Source organism: Tripterygium wilfordii, chromosome 18 (genome assembly GCF_013401445.1).
Source record: "Tripterygium wilfordii isolate XIE 37 chromosome 18, ASM1340144v1, whole genome shotgun sequence".
Taxonomy (NCBI): Eukaryota; Viridiplantae; Streptophyta; class Magnoliopsida; order Celastrales; family Celastraceae; genus Tripterygium; species Tripterygium wilfordii.
Genome location: NC_052249.1, coordinates 3,339,426 through 3,359,404, shown reverse-complemented (window position 1 = coordinate 3,359,404; position 19,979 = coordinate 3,339,426). Strand labels below are relative to the sequence as shown.

The 19,979-nt window shown below is 36.5% G+C and overlaps 1 protein-coding gene across 1 annotated transcript; it reads left to right on the top strand.

Annotated features, from left to right (window-relative positions):
• The first annotated feature begins 9,157 nt into the window (after positions 1–9,157).
• LOC119983643 lies at positions 9,158–19,586 on the top strand. The gene is made up of 9 exons (XM_038827333.1): positions 9,158–9,358; positions 9,451–9,718; positions 14,959–15,060; positions 15,155–15,237; positions 15,315–15,431; positions 16,834–16,936; positions 17,134–17,773; positions 17,936–18,132; positions 18,805–19,586. Exons 1-9 carry the CDS (start codon positions 9,231–9,233, stop codon positions 18,898–18,900), a joined length of 1,734 nt encoding a protein of 577 aa, XP_038683261.1. The 5' UTR covers positions 9,158–9,230; the 3' UTR covers positions 18,901–19,586.
• Positions 19,587–19,979: the final 393 nt, after the last annotated feature.

The following is a 19,979-nucleotide window of genomic DNA, read 5'->3' as shown; positions in this document are numbered from 1 at the left end:
TACGTTCGGTCAACTATGGTCAACGGTCAAAGTCAACGGTCAACGGCAAACCGGATCAAATGGGTCAAAACCGGGTCAAACCGGGTGAAATGGGTCAAAACGGGTGAAATGGATCAAAACCGGGTCAAACCAGGTGAAATGGGTCAAAACCGGGTCAAAATGGGTTGAACCGTTCAACACATCAGTCAACCGAGTCAACTCGGCTTGACTCGGTCAACTCGGCCGAAACCCATTCAACGTCACCGCCGGCGATCCAGCCACCCAAACCTGCCAAATCTTATATCAAATTGAAGAGCTCGATGAAATGAACTCATAGGTACCTGAATCAAGCCAAATCGTCGCCGGAATCGGCCGGATCAACCAAAGAAAGTTCACGGTAGCCGGAACTTCAATCTCAGATTTCTCCCAAACCGGAGCTCCGATCGATGTGATTCAAGTTGGGTTACACTCGTCTCGTCCGTACGCTTCTTTTGATATCAACCTTGACCGTCACCGTCTCCGGAATCATGAAATTGCAGGTTAACCCGTTTTAGAGAGAGAAAGAGAAATAGGAGAGAGAAACACGCTTGAGAGAGAGGGCATATTTGCAAATTATTTTTTTATTTTTTAATTATTTTAATTTTTCTCACTTTTATATAATCTTTTAAAAACACCCACCTTTCAAAAACACCCTTAACTAAATTGTTCCAATTAACTTCAAAAATTCATAATAAATCCAATTTAAATCTGATTTAAGTAATTCTTACACCAAAAATTTTCTTTTAAAATCCTCTATTTATTAAAAATAGTTTCATATTTTATCTTGATTTAATTTTTATTCTCCCCAAATCCCGATTCACGATTACCGAGGTTCACGCCACCTCGATCAACGTGTCAAAATACCATAAACAGTGTATAATCGGGTCAGGGTATTACAAATATAGTTTAAGATAAGGGAGTTTCTCTAATAAATAAAGTCTGAATTATTGTAATATCTCCAGCAGCAATGTTCTAATTTACTTTTTGCTTCTTTATTTGCTATTTTGCTTATTTGTCATTTTGCAAAAACTCAGAATATGTATTGAATGATTCTTATTTTGAATTCATGTTAATGCTTTGTTTAAACTTTTGCTCATCTTATTTTGAATTCATATTAATACTCTGTTTATTTTGAATTCACGTTAATGCGTAGGAGCCAAGAAGGTCTGAATTTATATAGCATCTAATTCTAATCCTGAAGATTCAACGCAAACTCAAAGTGCTAGTGTAATTACAAAAATGTAAGGGGGAAGAGTGATCTAACATGGAGGTATTGTAAGCATGTGCAGTTGTGCATTTTAGGAATTGTGTTTGGAAAATAGCTTGCAGGAATGCATTTTAGCCTTAAAAACGGAGTATAACTTACTATATACTTATATACTTATACTACTATTAAACTATAAATAAATATGTATTATTTTATTATTTATTAAAGACATGCGGTTCAACCTCTATCGTAATGGTTGAACCTCGAAACCCTTGAACCTTCGACCTTCACGGGTTGGGTTTAAAAACTATGATTCACATTCAGTTTAGTACAAATGAAATCCATCATGTCAAAAGCTTTTTATATTACACCACAAAGTACCAAATCATCTAAACAACATGAAGTCAGTAGCTTCAAACATAAATAACATCAAGTACAAACCATGACAAAATCTAAAAAAACTATAACAACGACCAAGTACAAATGTAAATATGCTCCAAGAAAAACCAAGTAAGCAAAGTCTTCACTTGCTCGAAGACTCGTGCATACGAGTGCTCGTGGTAGATCCTGATGAAGATGGTCTAGCAATGCCCTTCTCATATAAAGCATGGTAAGTTTGTGACAAACGTGTTATGCAATTGATTAAGGAAATTAAAGTAAAAAATTACATACAAATATATAAGGCAATTCTTTCTCATACATGTGTGTAGTTGAGGAAATTAGCCTTTTTGAATAACTAAGTCCTTGAAGAACACTTATAGCTCCAGTCTGTGGATCCTTGATGATGTAGGTGTTGGGGCCATAGTATTTTGTTGGCCTTGTTTGAGGTATAAACTTAGGGATTTTAGGCACAGTAGATGGCCTATTGGTGTTTCCAAATGGCCTCACATTGTATCCAGTCGGATCAACACTATTATAATTTGGATATGGTCTCCACTATTCTCTTACTTGCCTTGTGAGTGGCCTAACTGGTCTAACACTGCCTCCAGTAGCACTATACCTCACATTGCGTATTGTGTTTGTATTTGCCCTAGGCCTCACATTGCCTCCAATAGCTCCAACATGTTTAGCTGGAGTTGCCCTAGGCCTCACACTGCCTTCAGTAGCTCCAACTTGTCCAGTTGGAGTTGCAATGGGGCTTAATAGAGTCAACTTGTCTAGTTGTAGTTGCCCTAGGCCTCACATTGGCTCCAACTACTCCAACTGGGGCAACACCTGCATTAGGCCTTACATTCTCAGTAACAACTACAGCACTACAAGTCCTTGCATTGTGTTTAGTACCACCACACCTATTGCAGTTGATCCTCATGCCAACCTTTGAAGCTTTCCATTCTATGGCTCACCAACCTCTCTTATACTCTTCCTATTAGGCCTACCAATAGCTTTATGTATTGTTAGGGGCAAAATGTCATCATGTTGGGTCTTTAGCCATCTATTTGGTCCTTCTATGGGTTATATTATAAAAACATAACACTGATTGTTATCCTATTCTCTGCCCACCTTGTCATGAAGTAACCTTTAAGCTCATCAAGCATGGTGGTAATTGGCTTCTTTCTAAATGGTAATATGGTTGACTTGAATGTCTCAAGCATATTGTTCAGTAATGTATCAAACTTGGCACAATCACTAAAATGTGATTTGCACCGTAACCTAGAATCAATACCATTCAGTTATGCAAAATACACCAAGATTCACCCTTTCTATCTCCTTCATTTTCCTTTCCCATGCTTCTCTATAGATGGCTCTGGCAGCTCTCCATATCAAATCTTTCAACTGTATACCAAGGAACCTCTTGCTGATGTTATTGAACATATGTCATACACAATATCTATGCTTTTATCTTCCCTCCAAAGCTTCTAATACATGGACCAAACCTTGCAAATTATAGCATAAATTAAACAACTAGTTTTATTTCATATTATTGTAATTGTTGTAATTTTATCTTTTGTCTATCACTGATGAAGGTAATCCTTCCTTTTGAACAAATGCCTTTTAGTAACCTCGTTATAAACCAGTTCCGTGTTTCAGTGTTCTTGAACCTAACAACTGCAATAGCAATTGCAATTGGTAGCATTCCATCATTAGAATCTCTTCCAATTGCTGCTAGCAATTAGCCTCTATACATATGCTTTAAGAATCATCCATCAAGTCCCACTATAGGTCTACATGCAGTTAAAAATGTTTCTTAGATGCATTCAAACACATGTACAATTTGTCAAAGTTAAGATTCATCACCCTCGATGGTGTAGGATTCTCAATCTCCATTACATACTCTGGTGGTCTGTCAATCTTCAATACACAAGTGTTGCAAGGATTAGATCTTAGTATTTTTGAACAAAAATCATTCAACCTTTTGTACTATTCTGTATAACTCTCTTCCTTACCCTTGATGCAACAATCTTGTATCCATCCACACAACCTACATGTCCTTTGACATTGTCAAACTTGAGCCACTTTTGAGCATATCCACCTTGAATTGCATATATCGCAACTGCATCCTTAAATGAGTCTCGTGATGTAAATCTTATACCAGTATGTCATTTGTAGCTATCCATATTCTTCATTGGCTTAAATAGAGGGATGAGCTTCCCTTTTCTAGCATATTTCATCTTCATCGTTAGTAGAGCCATCATAACTCTGCAATGACTCTGAATGGTATTCTGTGTCACTGAAAATTGCATCTTCATTAGGCCCCAATTGTAACTCAAAATTCATATCTTTTCCAATTTGCTCACCCTCAACTCCCTCATCCGTGTATTTGGAAAACAAGTCATCATCCATGTCGTCTTCATCGCTGTCATTGAATCTTACATTCATCATATTGTCAGAATTAATGTAATCTTCACTATCAACCTCTATATCATCATTGACTGTCTGTGCTCTAACACTATCATCATTATGGCTAGTTGACCCAATAGTTGTCTTAGTTTTCGAAGTACGTGTGTTTCACCATCTGCAATAACATAGCAGCAAAGTAACTATACCATACTAGAATGAACTTCAAATATAGAATAAATGCCTCCAATACATAGGTTCTTAGAGAAGCCCAAACACATGTACGAAGAAGGTAAATTCATCAATCTCTAAGTTACCCATCACCTAAATGTACCAATTTACTACGTTCGGTAGTGATATTTTTAGAGAAATTGAAGTGATAATGGCGATAAAGAAAGAACACAAATTTTGCCAACAAACCTTCGGTATGAGTGATGATCTTCAATCCAGAAGAACAACGAAGCTGCGATATGTGAAGAGTAAAGCTCTCTGGAGGAATCAACAAAAATCCTCGTCGGTGAATTACTGAATAAGAGGAAGAAGACCTTGGGTGGCACAATATTCCCTATGGCAAGAAGCTCCTCGACTGGCAAGGTCCATTCTAACTCAACTCAACAAACACTTAACACTTAAAAAAATTAGCATAAGCGGATAAGCATGCTCAACCAAGAACAAGTTAGAGAGGAGGCCAAAAGAAGAGAATCCAAGCAGTAAAATATGCTCAGCCCTTTCAAGGAAAGCCTCCTCTATCAATCATTGTGGACCTGAGCAACAAGATGCTCGACACCTCGGTATTACTTAGTTAAATAAAAATGCTAAATAAATTATGGAGACAAGAGAAAAAAAAAAGTAAAGGCAAAGAGAAACCGAGTGTGTCACACCCCAATTGACTTCCTCTGAGATGTAGGCAACAGAAACTTACACCTTCACCCGAGTGAATTGATCGCTTGTGCAAGGGTGTGGGAGACTTATGATAATACCAAAAATCACCTCCAATGATATGTCAGAAGAATTGAGGAATTTTATGTTGTATTTGCGTATAATGAAACTGTACAATATGTACTACAATGAGAACCCTAAATTAGAAAAGCTGAATCAATCAGATCAACCTAATTCAAGGAAACCAAATCAAAGGAAATAATTACACGACCAAATTATTGAAAACTAAATATTCTCCTAATTCCAACAATGTCGACACACGACACTAGACGCCATGTAGGACAACATTGTGAGGTGATAGGCAAGTTGAGATGCCGAAGTGACGAGCAAGGCTATCGAGATGCCGAGGTGACGAGCAAGGTTGTCGAGGTCCTGAGTACCATCTTGTCAAGTTAACTTTGAATAGGTAACGAGTCGAGGTGCCAAACACCATCTTGCCAAGGTGCGTAAGGTTGCAACTCAGAAACCCTGGGTGACGAACACCTCGGGGTATCGAGGAGCACTCGTCATTGAATAATAAAGAGATCAAGAGGCGGTTCACCCCATAAATCTCGCCCATCATTACGGGTAATCAATTATTCCCGACTCATATAAAAAGGGACCTAACATAAGTTGATCACCTAATACGTCATCAAGATCGAGCAGCTGAAAAACCGAGCGATTGAGAAATCGGCTCGATTTTGGACCTCATCAGTTAGTATTGAATATGATGGACTATGAGTTTGTGGAATTGACTTAATTGAGTAAGGGGTATACATATGGTATTTTGTGTAAATCTATTTTTTATGTCATTTTAAATTTGTTGCTCTCACAATTATTTTAATTTTTGAAACAAATACTTCATTTGTGGATTTAAAAGATGAAATATATATATATACATAAATTCTCTTATGCGGACCAAAAGTGTGGACCAAGTTTGTGGACTTGTTTTTCAACCATAGATGTGGTGAGTCCTATAATAAATGTGTGGCCCCCACTTATGTTGTGATTGATTACAACCATTGGATTTTGATCCACAAACTTGGTCCACACTTTTTGGTCCACATAGGAGAATTCCTATATATATATATATATTATTTATTCTGTTATATTATTGGGTTTTATAATTTAAAAAGATGATAAAAACAATAAAACATGGATTTGGTCTCACAAGTCACAACTCACAAGTTTTGGCGTGAAATATTTTAGGCTCATGTTTGGGTGTTGCTATGCAAACCCACCCTAGTCACCTAGTCTATTACCTATGATTGATGGATTGTCCTTGTAACTTCATAAATTCATTCACGTTGAGTGATTCTTTGAGACAAAACGTGTAAGCATTGTCATCACATGTCAAAACTCATCAATAAATACTACTTCCTGTCATTCTTTTAATTTATTATATTTATGTCAAATCAAATCTATTGTTCAAAACAGTTTACATTTACTAGATGTATACAATATGATAGTTTTCTTGCTCTAAACTCTCTGTAAAATGATGTAACTCTTTAATTATAAAAAAATATATTCTCTATAAAAGGATGTAAGTCTTTAATTATACAGAATATATTGGAGAGAAAGAAATGTAAAATACAAAAAGGACATAGTCGTCATTAAAAAAGGACGTAGTCGGCATTTTAGTAATTATTGACGAGCTCCATTTCGGGCAAACCATGCCTTGTCGGAAGCAGAACAACGACAGAAATCATACTCTATGCCTCCTGGCATAGACGTTCGATGGATTTTGGCCATCCGAGTTCGTTTAGGGCCTCCTATTTGCAGTCAAAGTTCGGAGGTTACTTTTTAACATATTTTATTTTAATTTTGTTTTAATTTAGTTGGATTAGCGTTTTCAAAACATATTTAAACCTTTGGGCAATTGTTTCGAATTTATTATTGAATTTTATAAAAATCTTGGGTTTTTACCTGGCCTAGTGATAAGCATACTCATGTCTTGTCTTGTCCTATGTTATATGTTTGAAGAGAATATATTCTCTGTTAAAGTTAAAGTGTATAACTATTTAGTTATAGAGAATATATTCTCTGTAAAAGGGTGTAACTCTTTAATTGCAGAGAATATATTCTCTGTAAAAGGGTGTAATTTTTTTTGCAGAGAATATATTCTCTGTAAAAAGAATATATTCTCTGTAAAAGGGTGTAACTATTTAGTTCCATCAACAACTCCAAGGTTAACACCATTAATCTATATATACATATACATGGTTGTTCTTGGCAATATACATACCAGCAGAAGATATGAATTTGGATCAATTGAGGATTTGGGCCAATAATCTACGATTGTCAAGTGGTTAAAGTGATCAGGTAAATATGCAACTTTTTAATTGTTTTAGGAATTTTTTTTCTTTAATTGCAAATGCTCAAGTGAATGTCTATTGTTCTCAGGATGATATTCTTGGACACGAAATATAACAAAACGACTGCAGTTTGGACGAAAATATTGATGGAAATGTCGACGAAAATGTTGACGAATTTTCCACTGACATGGTATGATATTTAACTCAATTAATATATGTTTTATTATGTCAATTTGTAATAAAAAATTGTTAATTTCTAACAGAATTAATACATTTTTAGGTATTCAATTCGCGCCAATCTCTTATTGATTGGATTCAAAATACTGGACGCAGTTTAGGATATATCATTGTCATTAAAAGGTCATAGACTAGTCTAATCGGGAAGAGTCCTAGACTGTTGTTCCAATGTGATCGCGGTGGCACGTACAGAAGCAAGAAAACCTCCACAAAGGTTACAGGTACAAAAAAAATTGATTGTCCTTACTTCATCCTTACATTATGCATGTACAAGACGTAACACCTGATGGAAATTGCGACTTTCGGGCGATAGCTGTCTGTCTTGGTCTTCACGAAGATGCATGGACAACTATTCGGTATAACTTAATAGAAGAATTGCACATATTCAAGACACAATATGTTGAAATATTTGGCAGTGATGATCAGTGGACTCGTGTTTATAACTCACTGAACTTCTTTGCATTAGATAGAGGAGCACCGATTGAGCATTGGATGACTATGCCTGATATGGGTCTCTTGATTGCTTCAAAGTTCAAAGTGATATTACACGTTTTAAGTGCTGCACAGAGCTTCACGTATTTTCCACTTCGATCTACTCCACCACTGTCGTATCAACATGTTGCTATCGCTTTTGGGTACGTAAATAATCACTACATCCAGGTTGCATTGACAGAGGGTTACCCGATGCCTCTTATTATGCCTCAATGGGTTCACTTCAAACATGATTGCGCAACTGCATGGGCTACCCAGTATGAGGAGCGAATTCATGCGTACATGCAGTATATGCGTCATAGGTTTCATTCTGAAACCATTGTGTTGGAAGATTAGAAATGTAATACGTGTTAATATATTTGAATAAATTTGTTTTAAATATTCAAAACTTTTGTGTTATTTAATTTTATCTCGTACAAGAAGGGAAAAATCGAAAATTCAATCAGATTACATTAACTTTGTTAACAAAAAATAAAGGATACATGATTACCAACTAAATGAATAAAACTATATATAATTTAATCCTCCACGCTCTCTGATTTAAATTATCTAAAAATAAAAAATATAATTAGAAAATCAATATCATATCAGTAACATATTATCCTCAACTTGCGTACAAAATATACAATTGTAGTGCAAGAAAAGGAAAAAGGAACCATTGAAAGGGAGCGAGGCAAGAAAGAGCCAAAGAAAAAATGATAAGAAAAGAAAATATAAATAAAAAATAAAAATCACATTAGATTCCCCTTTCTTCGTTCTTCATTTAATCAATATATTAACTTGTACAGTTCACACTCTTTGACTCTATCCATGGGATTATCCAGTAATAGACCTTTCACAAGGAGATCCACCCAATTCAGTAACAGTATTTAATTATGAAGATTTGTTGGGTAGCTGACCCTGAGTCCGTTCTTGCAAGTCTGGGCAAAATTTTTCTGCATTCTCCTAACATATTTAGCACTTGTCATGTCAAATAATATAAAAAATTGTATTCAACAGTTGTCAACAAAGCTTTTTAGTCGGTCAAATCATGTATAACTGGGTTTAAATGGTAAATAGACTAAGTGTATTTAGAATGACCCCTCATATTTTTGTTTCCCTCGCCATTCCCTCCGTCTCCCGCTCAAATATCCCTTTAGATTTTCTTTTCTAAAATTTCGCTTCGCCAAATGACTAAACAAAAAGAGGGAAAAAAAAAGGCCAAAAAAAAGAAGTAAAGAAGAGAAACGAGAGCGACAAGGCAAAACTGAGACGTGAAAGAGAAAGGAATGGTCACCAACAACAACAACAGCGGCTTCAACAAGACTATCTGCTCGATTTGCTACGAAGATCTCAAGCCAATCGTCGAAGACCTACAAGCGATCTCCATCTGCGGCCATGTCTTCCACGAACTCTGGTATCTGCATATATTTCATACTTCCGCGCGCAAATTTGGGGATTATGGTTGTTCTTAAGTAATTACGTTTGATTTTTGTGTTTGTGAACCAGCTTGCAGCAGTGGTTCGAGTACAGTTCCAGTGCTAAAAGGTGCAGTTGTCCGGTGTGCAAGCAGACCTGTTCGACTAGCAATGCGGCTCGCCTTTATTTTCAGTCATTGGGGGACCAAAATGATTCGACCATGTTGCACAAGCGGATCGATGGTGAAGAAGATCCGGAGGTATTGCGTGAACAACTAAAGAGATTGGAGGCAAAGGCGTCGGCGCTTACTTCTACCCTTGAACATCAGGAGAAGGGGCTTAAAGAGGTCAATGAGGAGGTAATTTGACTGTATATTTTGTTAGGAGATTAATCTTTTAATGTCTTTGAAACGGCAGTGTTTCATATTTTACTTGTTTGGCTTCTCACGTGGCTCAATTGACAAATTACTTTGCTGCACCTTCTCTATGCGGCATCGTTTTGTTTGTTTTTTTTTGCCCGTTGCTTGATAAGACTAGCCACTGCTGCTTGATAAGACTAGCCACTGTTTTCTTTTCTTCTCTACTGGTCCTTGTGACCGTTTGTTCTGTCAGTAGCTTATATAGCTTCAGCGACTTACTTTGTAAGTAAGTTCTTTTTTTGATAAATGAAACTTCCTCTCTCTTCTTTCAAGTCTTGCAAAATTTAAGCCTCTCAATTTCAAAACAATTTTATGGTATCAGAGGTTCAGGTTTACTCAAGAGGATCTTGGAGAAAAAGAAATCAAAATCAAATGGCAGAACTAAATCCTTCTTCAAGCTTACCTGTTGTTCAAGAATCTCTTATTGAAAACTCACAAAATGCCCACCCTTCCTTTCAACATTTGAGTCAGACAACAAACCCTTTTAGAAACCCATTTTATCTTACCCACTCTGATTTCACTTCAAATCTGATCTCACTTACGTTGACTGGAGGGAATTTTCACTTGTGGAGCAATCATTTGGTGACGGCTCTCAAAGCGAGAAACAAGATGAGTTTCATCGATGGTACTCTTCAGATGCCAGAGACCGATCATCCAACGTTTCAAGACTGGGAACAATGTGATAGCCTGGTAAGAACCTGGATTACAAATTGTGTATCGCAGGATATAATGATAAGTGTTTCAACAGCAAGGACTGCCTATGAATTGTGGACAGATCTCAAGAATAGGTATTCATCGGCTAATCCTACAAGGGATTTTGAGCTGGCTCGCTTGATTTCCAACATTAAACAGGGCACTTCCACAGTCACAGAGTATTATGCAAGGATTAAGGCGTTGTGGGATGAACTTTACCAGTATAAAGAGGTGGCATCGTGCAAATGTGGCAAATGTACCTGTAGTGTTGGGAAGACAGTGATGATGCAGCAGAACAAGGATAAACTAATCCAATTTTTGATGGGGTTGGATGATTCATATGAACATGTCATTAATCAGATATTATTAATGGATCCACTTCCTGAAGTCAGCAAAGCCTTTGCTCAAGTGGGACAATTGGAGAGAAAATCAACAGTTAATCAAGTCAAGAAACAAATTTCTGTCCAGAAGGACACGCAGGAGCCAATGGCAATGCAGGTATCCAACAAGAACACATTCGTTGGATCAAAGGACTTCAAGGGAGGCAAGAAATTCCAAGCAGACAAGGAGAAATTGTTCTGTAAGTATTGCAAGAAAACTAACCACACGATTGACAAATGTTTTAAGTTGGTGGGGTATCCTTCTGAGAGTGAGAATCCAGCAAAGAGGCAAAGACAAGGAGGTGAATGGAAGAACCACAATGTGAATCATGTGGACTCCAATGCGAAAAATTCTCAATCATCTTCCTTGCAAATGTCTGGTGACCAATGTCAACAACTTTTGGCATACTTGAAGGCTAACATGACTGGAACGGATCTCTCAAACCACCAAGCATCTGTGTCAACCGTGGGAGGTAAAATTAATTTAAAGTCAACATGGATTATAGATACAGGAGCATCTAGTCATGTTGTGTGCATTCTTGATTATTTTCATAGTTATAGAAAATTGAATAATGCCTACGTGACTTTACCTGATGGTCAAAAATGCAAGATAGATTACATAGGAGATATTAAACTAGGCAATGGTATAATCTTGACAGAAGTATTATGTGTTCAAAAATTTAACTTCAATCTAATCTCTGCAAGCAAGATAGTATCAAATCCGAAGTATAAGCTGATCTTTTCCCATAATTCATGTGAATTGCAGGATACAATCACATTAATGAAGAATGGGATGGGAATCATGCATGAAGGATTGTACTACTTGCTTGAAGAGTTGAAGCCTTGTAGAAGAACATTAGCTAGTATCAACTCTGTCAAATCAAGTTTTTTGTGGCACAATAGGCTAGGACATCCTTCATCTAGAATTTCAGAAATGTTGCCTTCAACTATTTTGTGTAAAAACTGTCAAAATTGTGATGTATGCCCCCTAGCTAAGATGAAGAGAAAAAGTTTTTGTACTAGCCAGAGCAAGAGCACAAGAATCTTTGAATTAGTGCATTTTGACATTTGGGGACCTAATGGTGTAATTTCTATTGATGAATATAAATATTTCTTGACTATAGTTGATGATTTTAGTAGAACAACATGGGTGATATTGATGAAAAGTAAAGCTGAAGTAAGGAACAATATTGAATATTTCAATGGCTATGTCAAGAATCAATTTAAAACTAGCATTCAAATTGTTAGAACAGATAATGGTGTGGAATTCAATATGACAGAATTTTATAGAAGAGAAGGAATAATACACCAAAAGAGTTGTCCTTATACACCACAACAAAATGGGGTGGTGGAAAGGAAACACCAACACATACTTAATGTTGGTAGAGCTCTTAGATTACAATCTAAGCTTCCAGAAATTTATTGGAGTTATTGCATAATGACTGCTGTTTATTTAATAAACAGATTGCCATCCAGAATACTAGACAAGAAAAGCCCCTATCAGATTTTATACAATAAGGAACCTGATTATGATGTTCTTAGAGTGTTTGGGTGTTTAGGATATGCAAAGATACTTAAACCTCAGAGTTCTAAGTTTAATTCTAGAGCTAGGGCCTGTGTTTTTCTAGGATATCCCACAAATGTAAAGGGATATAAACTCATGGATTTAGAGACAAAAGAAATTATCATATCAAGGGATGTTGAGTTTCATGAGGATAAATATCCTTTCAAGGATACTGAAGTTGAGAAATTGAATGCACAGATTGAAGATGAGGCAATTGTGGATATAAGCACTGATATAGACATAGATGAGCAGAATCAGATTCATAATTTAAAAAGGAATAGAAAACCTCCAGCTTATCTTGATAATTATGAATGTAGTGTTTCTGGAAATTTCAGTCAAAACATAATATCTTATAGTCATTTTTTGGCAGCCACTACCACTCATCTTGAACCTAAAAGCTACCTTCAAGCTTCACAATCACCTCATTGGTGCGTAGCTATGCAAAATGAATTAAATGCCTTGAATGAGAATAATACATGGTCTCTGGTGAAACTTCCAGTTGGAAGAAAAGCCATAGGATCTAAATGGATTTACAAAATAAAGTACAATCAAGATGGTTCAATAGAGAGATACAAGGCTAGACTTGTAGCGCAAGGATTCAATCAAAAACTTGGTTTTGATTACCAAGAAACATTTGCACCTGTCATTAAAATGGTGACAGTTAGGATTTTTTTTGCTTTGGCTTCAATGAATAATTGGATAGTTCATCATATGGATGTGCATAATGCTTTTTTGAATGGAGATTTGAATGAAGATGTTTACATGAAAATGCCACCAGGATATGAAATGCAGAAATCTGATTATGTTTGCAAACTTAATAAATCTTTGTATGGATTAAAGCAAGCATCAAGACAATGGAATTCAAAATGTAAAGAAGCATTGCTTAAATTTGGTTTTATTCAATCAAGGTGTGACTATTCTTTATTTGTTTACACTAAGAATACTTCTATTGTGTTATTGTTACTTTATGTGGATGATATGGCTATTGGTGGAAATGACATGTCATTGATAAAAGAAATCAAGAAATACATTGCATCTTGTTTCAAGATAAAAGATTTGGGTGAGTTAAAGTACTTTCTAGGTCTGGAAATTAATAGAACTAAAAATGGCATGACTGTATGTCAAAACAAATATGTTGTGGATTTGCTTGTTGAAACTAACTTCAGGGATTGCAAAGCTATTGATTCCCCTATGGATACAAACTCAAAGCTGCTTGCTGATCAAGGGGATGCTCTTCAAGATCCTATGGTGTACAGGAGACTTGTTGGGAAATTGATGTACCTGACCATCACCAGACCAGACATCTCTTACACAGTCAATACTCTAAGTCAGTTTATGAGGTCTCCTTCTGATCAACACCTCAAGGCTGCTCAAAGGGTTCTTCGATATTTAAAGTCTTCTCCTAGCAAAGGACTTTATTTCCCGTGTGACAACAATGCAGATATTCAGGCTTATTGTGATTCAGATTGGGCCTCTTGTCCCAATTCCAGGAGGTCTATTACAGGATATGTTGTCATGCTGGGAAATGCCTTGGTAGCTTGGAGATCAAAGAAACAACAGACCATTTCTAGATCATCGGCTGAAGCGGAGTATAGATCTATGGCATCTGTTACCAGTGAACTAGTATGGGTCAGTGCTTTATTAAAAGACTTCAGGAGTTTCATGAGCAAACCAATGAAACTCTACTGTGATAGCAGAGCAGCGATACATATAGCCAATAATCCAGTTTTTCACGAAAGGACAAAACACATAGAGATCGACTGCTATTTTGTCCGAGAGAAAGTTGAGAAGAAGGTCATTCAGCTTCAACACATACGCACCACTGAACAACCTGCAGACATGCTCACAAAACCCATGGCGGTCTATCAACTACATAATTTTTCGTCCAAGCTCAACCTGGTTGAAACTCAACCAGCTTCAGCTTGCAAGGGGGTGTTAGGAGATTAATCTTTTAATGTCTTTGAAACGGCAGTGTTTCATATTTTACTTGTTTGGCTTCTCACGTGGCTCAATTGACAAATTACTTTGCTGCACCTTCTCTATGCGGCATCGTTTTGTTTGTTTTTTTTTGCCCGTTGCTTGATAAGACTAGCCACTGCTGCTTGATAAGACTAGCCACTGTTTTCTTTTCTTCTCTACTGGTCCTTGTGACCGTTTGTTCTGTCAGTAGCTTATATAGCTTCAGCGACTTACTTTGTAAGTAAGTTCTTTTTTTGATAAATGAAACTTCCTCTCTCTTCTTTCAAGTCTTGCAAAATTTAAGCCTCTCAATTTCAAAACAATTTTATATTTGCTGAAAATTTTGAAGAAATGGGCGATTGATTTTTAATTACTCTAGGACATCTTATCTGGGGCAATATGATACACATTCGCGTTTATATTTTAGATAATTTCATGGACGTTATGTGTTTTTTGTAAGTCATGTTTTCTTTATTATTATTATTACTATGGGAGGGGACTCAAACCTTGTCCTGATTCAAGTCCTAAGGAAGAGGCTTGCTTTCATCGTTTTGTAGTGGGTCTAACCCTTTAATTTTTTTCAGCTGTGTATTTACAAGGAGAACTTGATGAAAGAAGTGACATTAAGAAATGAAGCTGTGAAACAAAAAGCGTATATTCAAAAGCTGCTGAATTCAAAATCCGAGGTGAACTATTATCCTTTTTATCATGAAGATATAATTTCCTTTCCACCCTACAGGTTTATTAAAATATTTAACCATAATTTCAATGATGTTCTAGGACTTGGAGAAAATGGCTATGGATAGCTTGAGGCTACAAGAGAGGAATATGGCCTTAGCCAAAGAGCTTGCGGCTCTCAAATTGTGGGTGCAATTGTAATGTTTTGTTGTCTGGATTGCTCTATTTTGCTGCTAAACTACATCTATGATTAACTTTTCAGGGTATCCGATTTGAACCTGGAGGAGGATGATATTTTGAAGTTCGCCTCTCTTGGTAATGAGGCCAATCACAAAGATACTGTAGATGTTCTGAGAAAGTCCCTAGTTGTTCGAAACAAGTAAATATCTATATGAACTTCCATGTACATATGCATGAACGTATGGAGTGAACCCTTCGTTTTGTAGGCATGCATTCAATTCCTATCTGAATTTTACAATTATGAAACCGCTGGCAATAGATGATAGAGAAGTAAAACTAGTCGAATCTATCTCAGAATCTTTTGCATATTACAAGCGAGAAAGTTTTTTACTTTTTTTTTTGGTGTGCACTCTTCCTTTGGTTTCATATAAGTAGTTTCCTTGCTATGGTACATGTCGATTCTCCAGTGTTCTTTGTGCGGCCATAGAATAATTTTTAGTGTTCTTGTTGCCTTTTATCATCCCTTTCCTCCATAATGATTATTGAAGTAATATTTTTGTTTTATTTTCCAAGTTTACTTTCTCTAGGGTACATTATTACTGTTGTTTAATGTTATTGATCTTCAATCATTTTGTATAGTTTATCTGATGTATAAGAACTCTTCGTTAATTGTTCATCCATTTTGTGCACAAGTTTAAGTTTTCTGGAGTCTTATTTTTGGGTGATTGAGTTGTCTTTATAAGGTCAACATTCAACCTCAATTAGGGGCAGCCATCATTTCTTAATTAGTGTTGCCTTTTACCCATACATGTTAGAGATCAGTGTTGCACAAAGCATGTCTTTCCCCCCTCTTGTAAATTGGAAACTGATGTACAGCAACAAAACAATGTAAGAATTATAAAGAACCTGACCCTTTTTTCATGTATCACTCCATCTTCTGTAGTAACCTCTTATTCCTTCCATCTATTTAGTTTTCATGCCCTACTTAAATATTACCAATTAATTCATATTGAGCTATGGGAGCTTGTGTACATTGGAGGTTTTAATACCATTTCCTGTAATACTTTTCAAAGAGTGATTGCAAGTTTGTGCTTAGAAGGGCATTAATTTTGTTAGAAGTTCTTGTGGCCTAGTGGTTCTCAGCTCCTTACAAATTGCATGAGGTGCAAGGTTTGATTCCCACTTTCCTAAATTTTTTTGAGAATATCCCCCTATAATTTATCAAAAAAAAAAGTGTAATAATTCTCTATCTGGGGAGCATTTGGCCGAGTGCATGAACCTATGCATCGATGCTATTTCTTTTCACAATGATTGTAATTTCAGTCTTCTTTAGCTTTTCCAACCAGGGCATTACTTGTTAATCGTAAGTCTAGTCCTAAGCTATTTGGGAATAATTTTAGTGCATTTTTTCATAGAGTTGCTACTCTCAAACTTTGTATATGTTTCCATAAGGTCACCAGCCCAAGAGTTTACCATGGTACCAAACAATGGCCCCTTGCTTTTTCAGTAGTTGACGCTATTATACTTTGCATCTCTTTTCTTTACTTCTGGTAGAAGTAGTTTATAAAAATCCTGATTGCACATATTTGTCCCATTTATAGGAGTTATAAAGAACTAATGGCCAAGTGCAATACACTCGGAAGATGTGAAGCTCGTTCTGGTAGAAAGCTTGAGAAATCGAAAGAGAAAATTAATAAACTGAAGGTAAGTTGTCAATGACCTGCGTTAAAGTTTCATTACGCAATGCCTTCCAAGTTTGGACAATAATAACTCTTTTTTCTTTGTTGAAGTTGAAGGTAAGTTCTCATCGAACTGCTTAAAATTTTCGACATGGAACTCCTCTCTATTTTGGCTTAGAAGAACCTTTTCCATGTTTCTGTTTGTTTTGTCATTATTATCAGGCTAGAATACAAGAGCTGGAGGCAGCTGTTGAGGCAAAAGATAATGAAGTTTTGAGGGCTTTAAAAGCTTCAAAGAGAGCTGGCCGCAACAGGGTGATTCTAAATGGTGGCAGTGTCCATTCCAAAATTTCATCCGAAGATCAAATTGAACAACTTTCTACAGTCAAAGCTGATTTGGTTCAGAATGGAAACTCAATTGGCGATCAATCATGTTCTAGGAAAAAGGATAAATTCAGTACCACTATCAATGTGGTTCCAGAGTGTCCTGCAGATCAAGAAAGTAAGAAACCTCTCTATACAGAAAGTGGTTCTTTCATTTTAATAGATGAGGATGCTTCTACAATTGTGCATCGACATTCAAATCCTTGTTCCAAACATATTACCAGTGAGGATATCATGGGCAAGTCTCATTTGTCAAGTCCAAAGGCGCCAATAGGTATTGACAGAGAAGTTACAATGCATGAACCCAGTAAACATACTGGGCTTACTGGCTCAGGAACCCAGGTCAGTTGCAATACAAGTTTCAACCCTGGTGCTGCCATGGATGAGGATATCACTGTGCTCTTCTGTCACACTACACAAGTTCAACCAACGGCGAATATTACAAAAGAGTCCCCATCCCCTTTGCTAACAAAACCAGGTAATATATTCTAATGCACTTGAGCTAATATCTATGATTTTAGTAGCATATGGATCCAAACTTTGTAAACTTACTCAAATTTGCACATAAAGAGTTTCTTTTGTACTTTAGATATGCACCCTGTGCTTAAAAAAATTCTTTCCCTCTTTGTTTAAATTCCAGGAGATGTATGTTTTTCTGGGGGATTGTTGGGTCCTGATGGAACAAGCCGATATCTAGGAAAGTGGTGCAAGCGTAGCCAAAGCAATGGATCTACGGCCATGCAGACTAAGAATACAAGTGGTGACTTGATTGCTGTTGGAGCTGATGGGAGAGGAGGCCAAGTCAAAGTTTTGAGATCTCAAAATCATTTCTCATCGGTGAGTGATGGTCTATAGACTCTACACTGAAAATTTTATGCCATGTATCAAAATAATGAGAAGTTTGTCTGCTGCCCTTATCCCTAATCAGTTAGCTAGTGCTAACAGTGTCTTCAATTTTTGAATGTGCCAACTATGTTCATACATAGAGGATCCTTTGAAATCAGTAAAAGAGATTTTTTGGAACATTTTTTGATAGGCTGGGGGATATCTCACATATGTGAAAAATGCTTGAGGCTGTTGAAATCAATGTATAATCCATTCCTTTTGCAAAAACAGCCATGTTGTTAAGATCAGATGCTTAGAGGAATAGAGCACATTTTATTGGGGAATATCTTTTACTATTTCCCATCCATATGTGTTCATTATTTGTGTGTTTTTATGTAGAATATCCTATAAATGACATAACTTGTGTCAGTTGTGTGTTTTTATTTAGACTACCCTGTAAATGACATACAGTATTTTCTTTAAAAAAAACTATGGTATTTCAATCACCTTGTGGAAGAGTATTGAAAATTGAACTATATATTTGTTTTACCAATTGATGTCATTGCCATTGTGAACCAGTCTTGTTTGATTTTCTTCTATTCATTTTATTGTCCGTTATTCCATTTAATCTAGGATTCTACATATTATTCTCTTTGAAATTGAGCATGTAAACCTTTCACGCAGGATAAGGAGTCTTCAGTATATGCAAAGAGGAGCAAATATGGGGCTAGATCAGGTAGTTTGCAAATAGAACACTTCTTTGGGAGGGCTAGTCAGTAAGCAATTATCCAAACAAGTGCCATTCTATTTTTAACTTCCCACAGTTTTTAACTTGCGGGGAGTAAGAGAAACAGATCAGTTGTGAAATGAATGAGGAAGATAATTAGATGAACATGAAAGTAAATATGGTCCTTTGTTTCATTTCATCTACCTCCTGGAGTTTGGGTGCTTCAAACTGAGCGGGGCAAGCATGCAAATGTGGACTGTGAAGTTCACTGCCTTAATTTAATCAAGCAGCAAGGCAATTGCGTGTCATCATATGCCTCCTTTATGTGCAAGCAAGTTGTATCCTACACAGATATCTAACAATGCCTGTTATATGGAGATTTCTTGGATCTTTTTTCCTTAAGCACGATCCTGGTTTTCCTATTAAAGAGAATGAGCTGTTTCCAGGGTCACATCTCTGAAGATGTTCTGCATTGAAGAGCAGTATTATGCTATGGTCTCCATAACATTTTCATTGTTAGTCACACTATCAAGCTGGCTTGATAGTGTTGTTTTCTCATGGTTTTGAAATTGGCTTGCAGTCTGCGACAGCGGTCATGCATGGAGGCACAGGAACTTTCCTATATCCCACAATACTATTAAATAAATGTTCAATACAAACGTGGGATAAATTGTTGGAACATTTTTCTCTTGCTGCACGGTTTGAAAATTTGAAAGTTCTCTGAGTAGTCGATTCTTCCTGCTTTCAGACTCTGATTATGCCTACCCATATTACGACATGGAGTTGTTTGTTGAATTCAATGCTTCATGTTAAGGAACATGGAAAAAAAAAAGCTTATAAAAAAGATTTTCCTAGATCCTACGTTACTATTAAACAAATGTTCACTAGGCTTGATGCAGGGTTTGAAAGTTCTTTGAGAGTTGTTGATTGATTCTTCATGGATTCAGTCTCTGATGATGATCTGCATACATTGTGACCTTGACATGTGTGTTGAATTCAATGCTTCATGTCAAGGAACCTGAAGGAAGGTTACACCTGTATATCAAAATCAGGGTGCTGTAAGGTTATTCTGCCTCTGGTTTTATTGGCAAACCACATTAGCATTCTACGCATCAGGTTTTATAGTTAAAGT

Bases quoted from the DNA above. Each gene is read 5' to 3' on its own strand.
- LOC119983643 (XM_038827333.1), top strand. From the start codon at position 9,231: ATGGTCACCAACAACAACAACAGCGGCTTCAACAAGACTATCTGCTCG. The intron at 16,937-17,133 runs GTAAGTTGTCAA...CATTATTATCAG, and splicing joins AGAAAATTAATAAACTGAAG to GCTAGAATACAAGAGCTGGA. The intron at 17,774-17,935 runs GTAATATATTCT...TTTAAATTCCAG, and splicing joins CCCTTTGCTAACAAAACCAG to GAGATGTATGTTTTTCTGGG.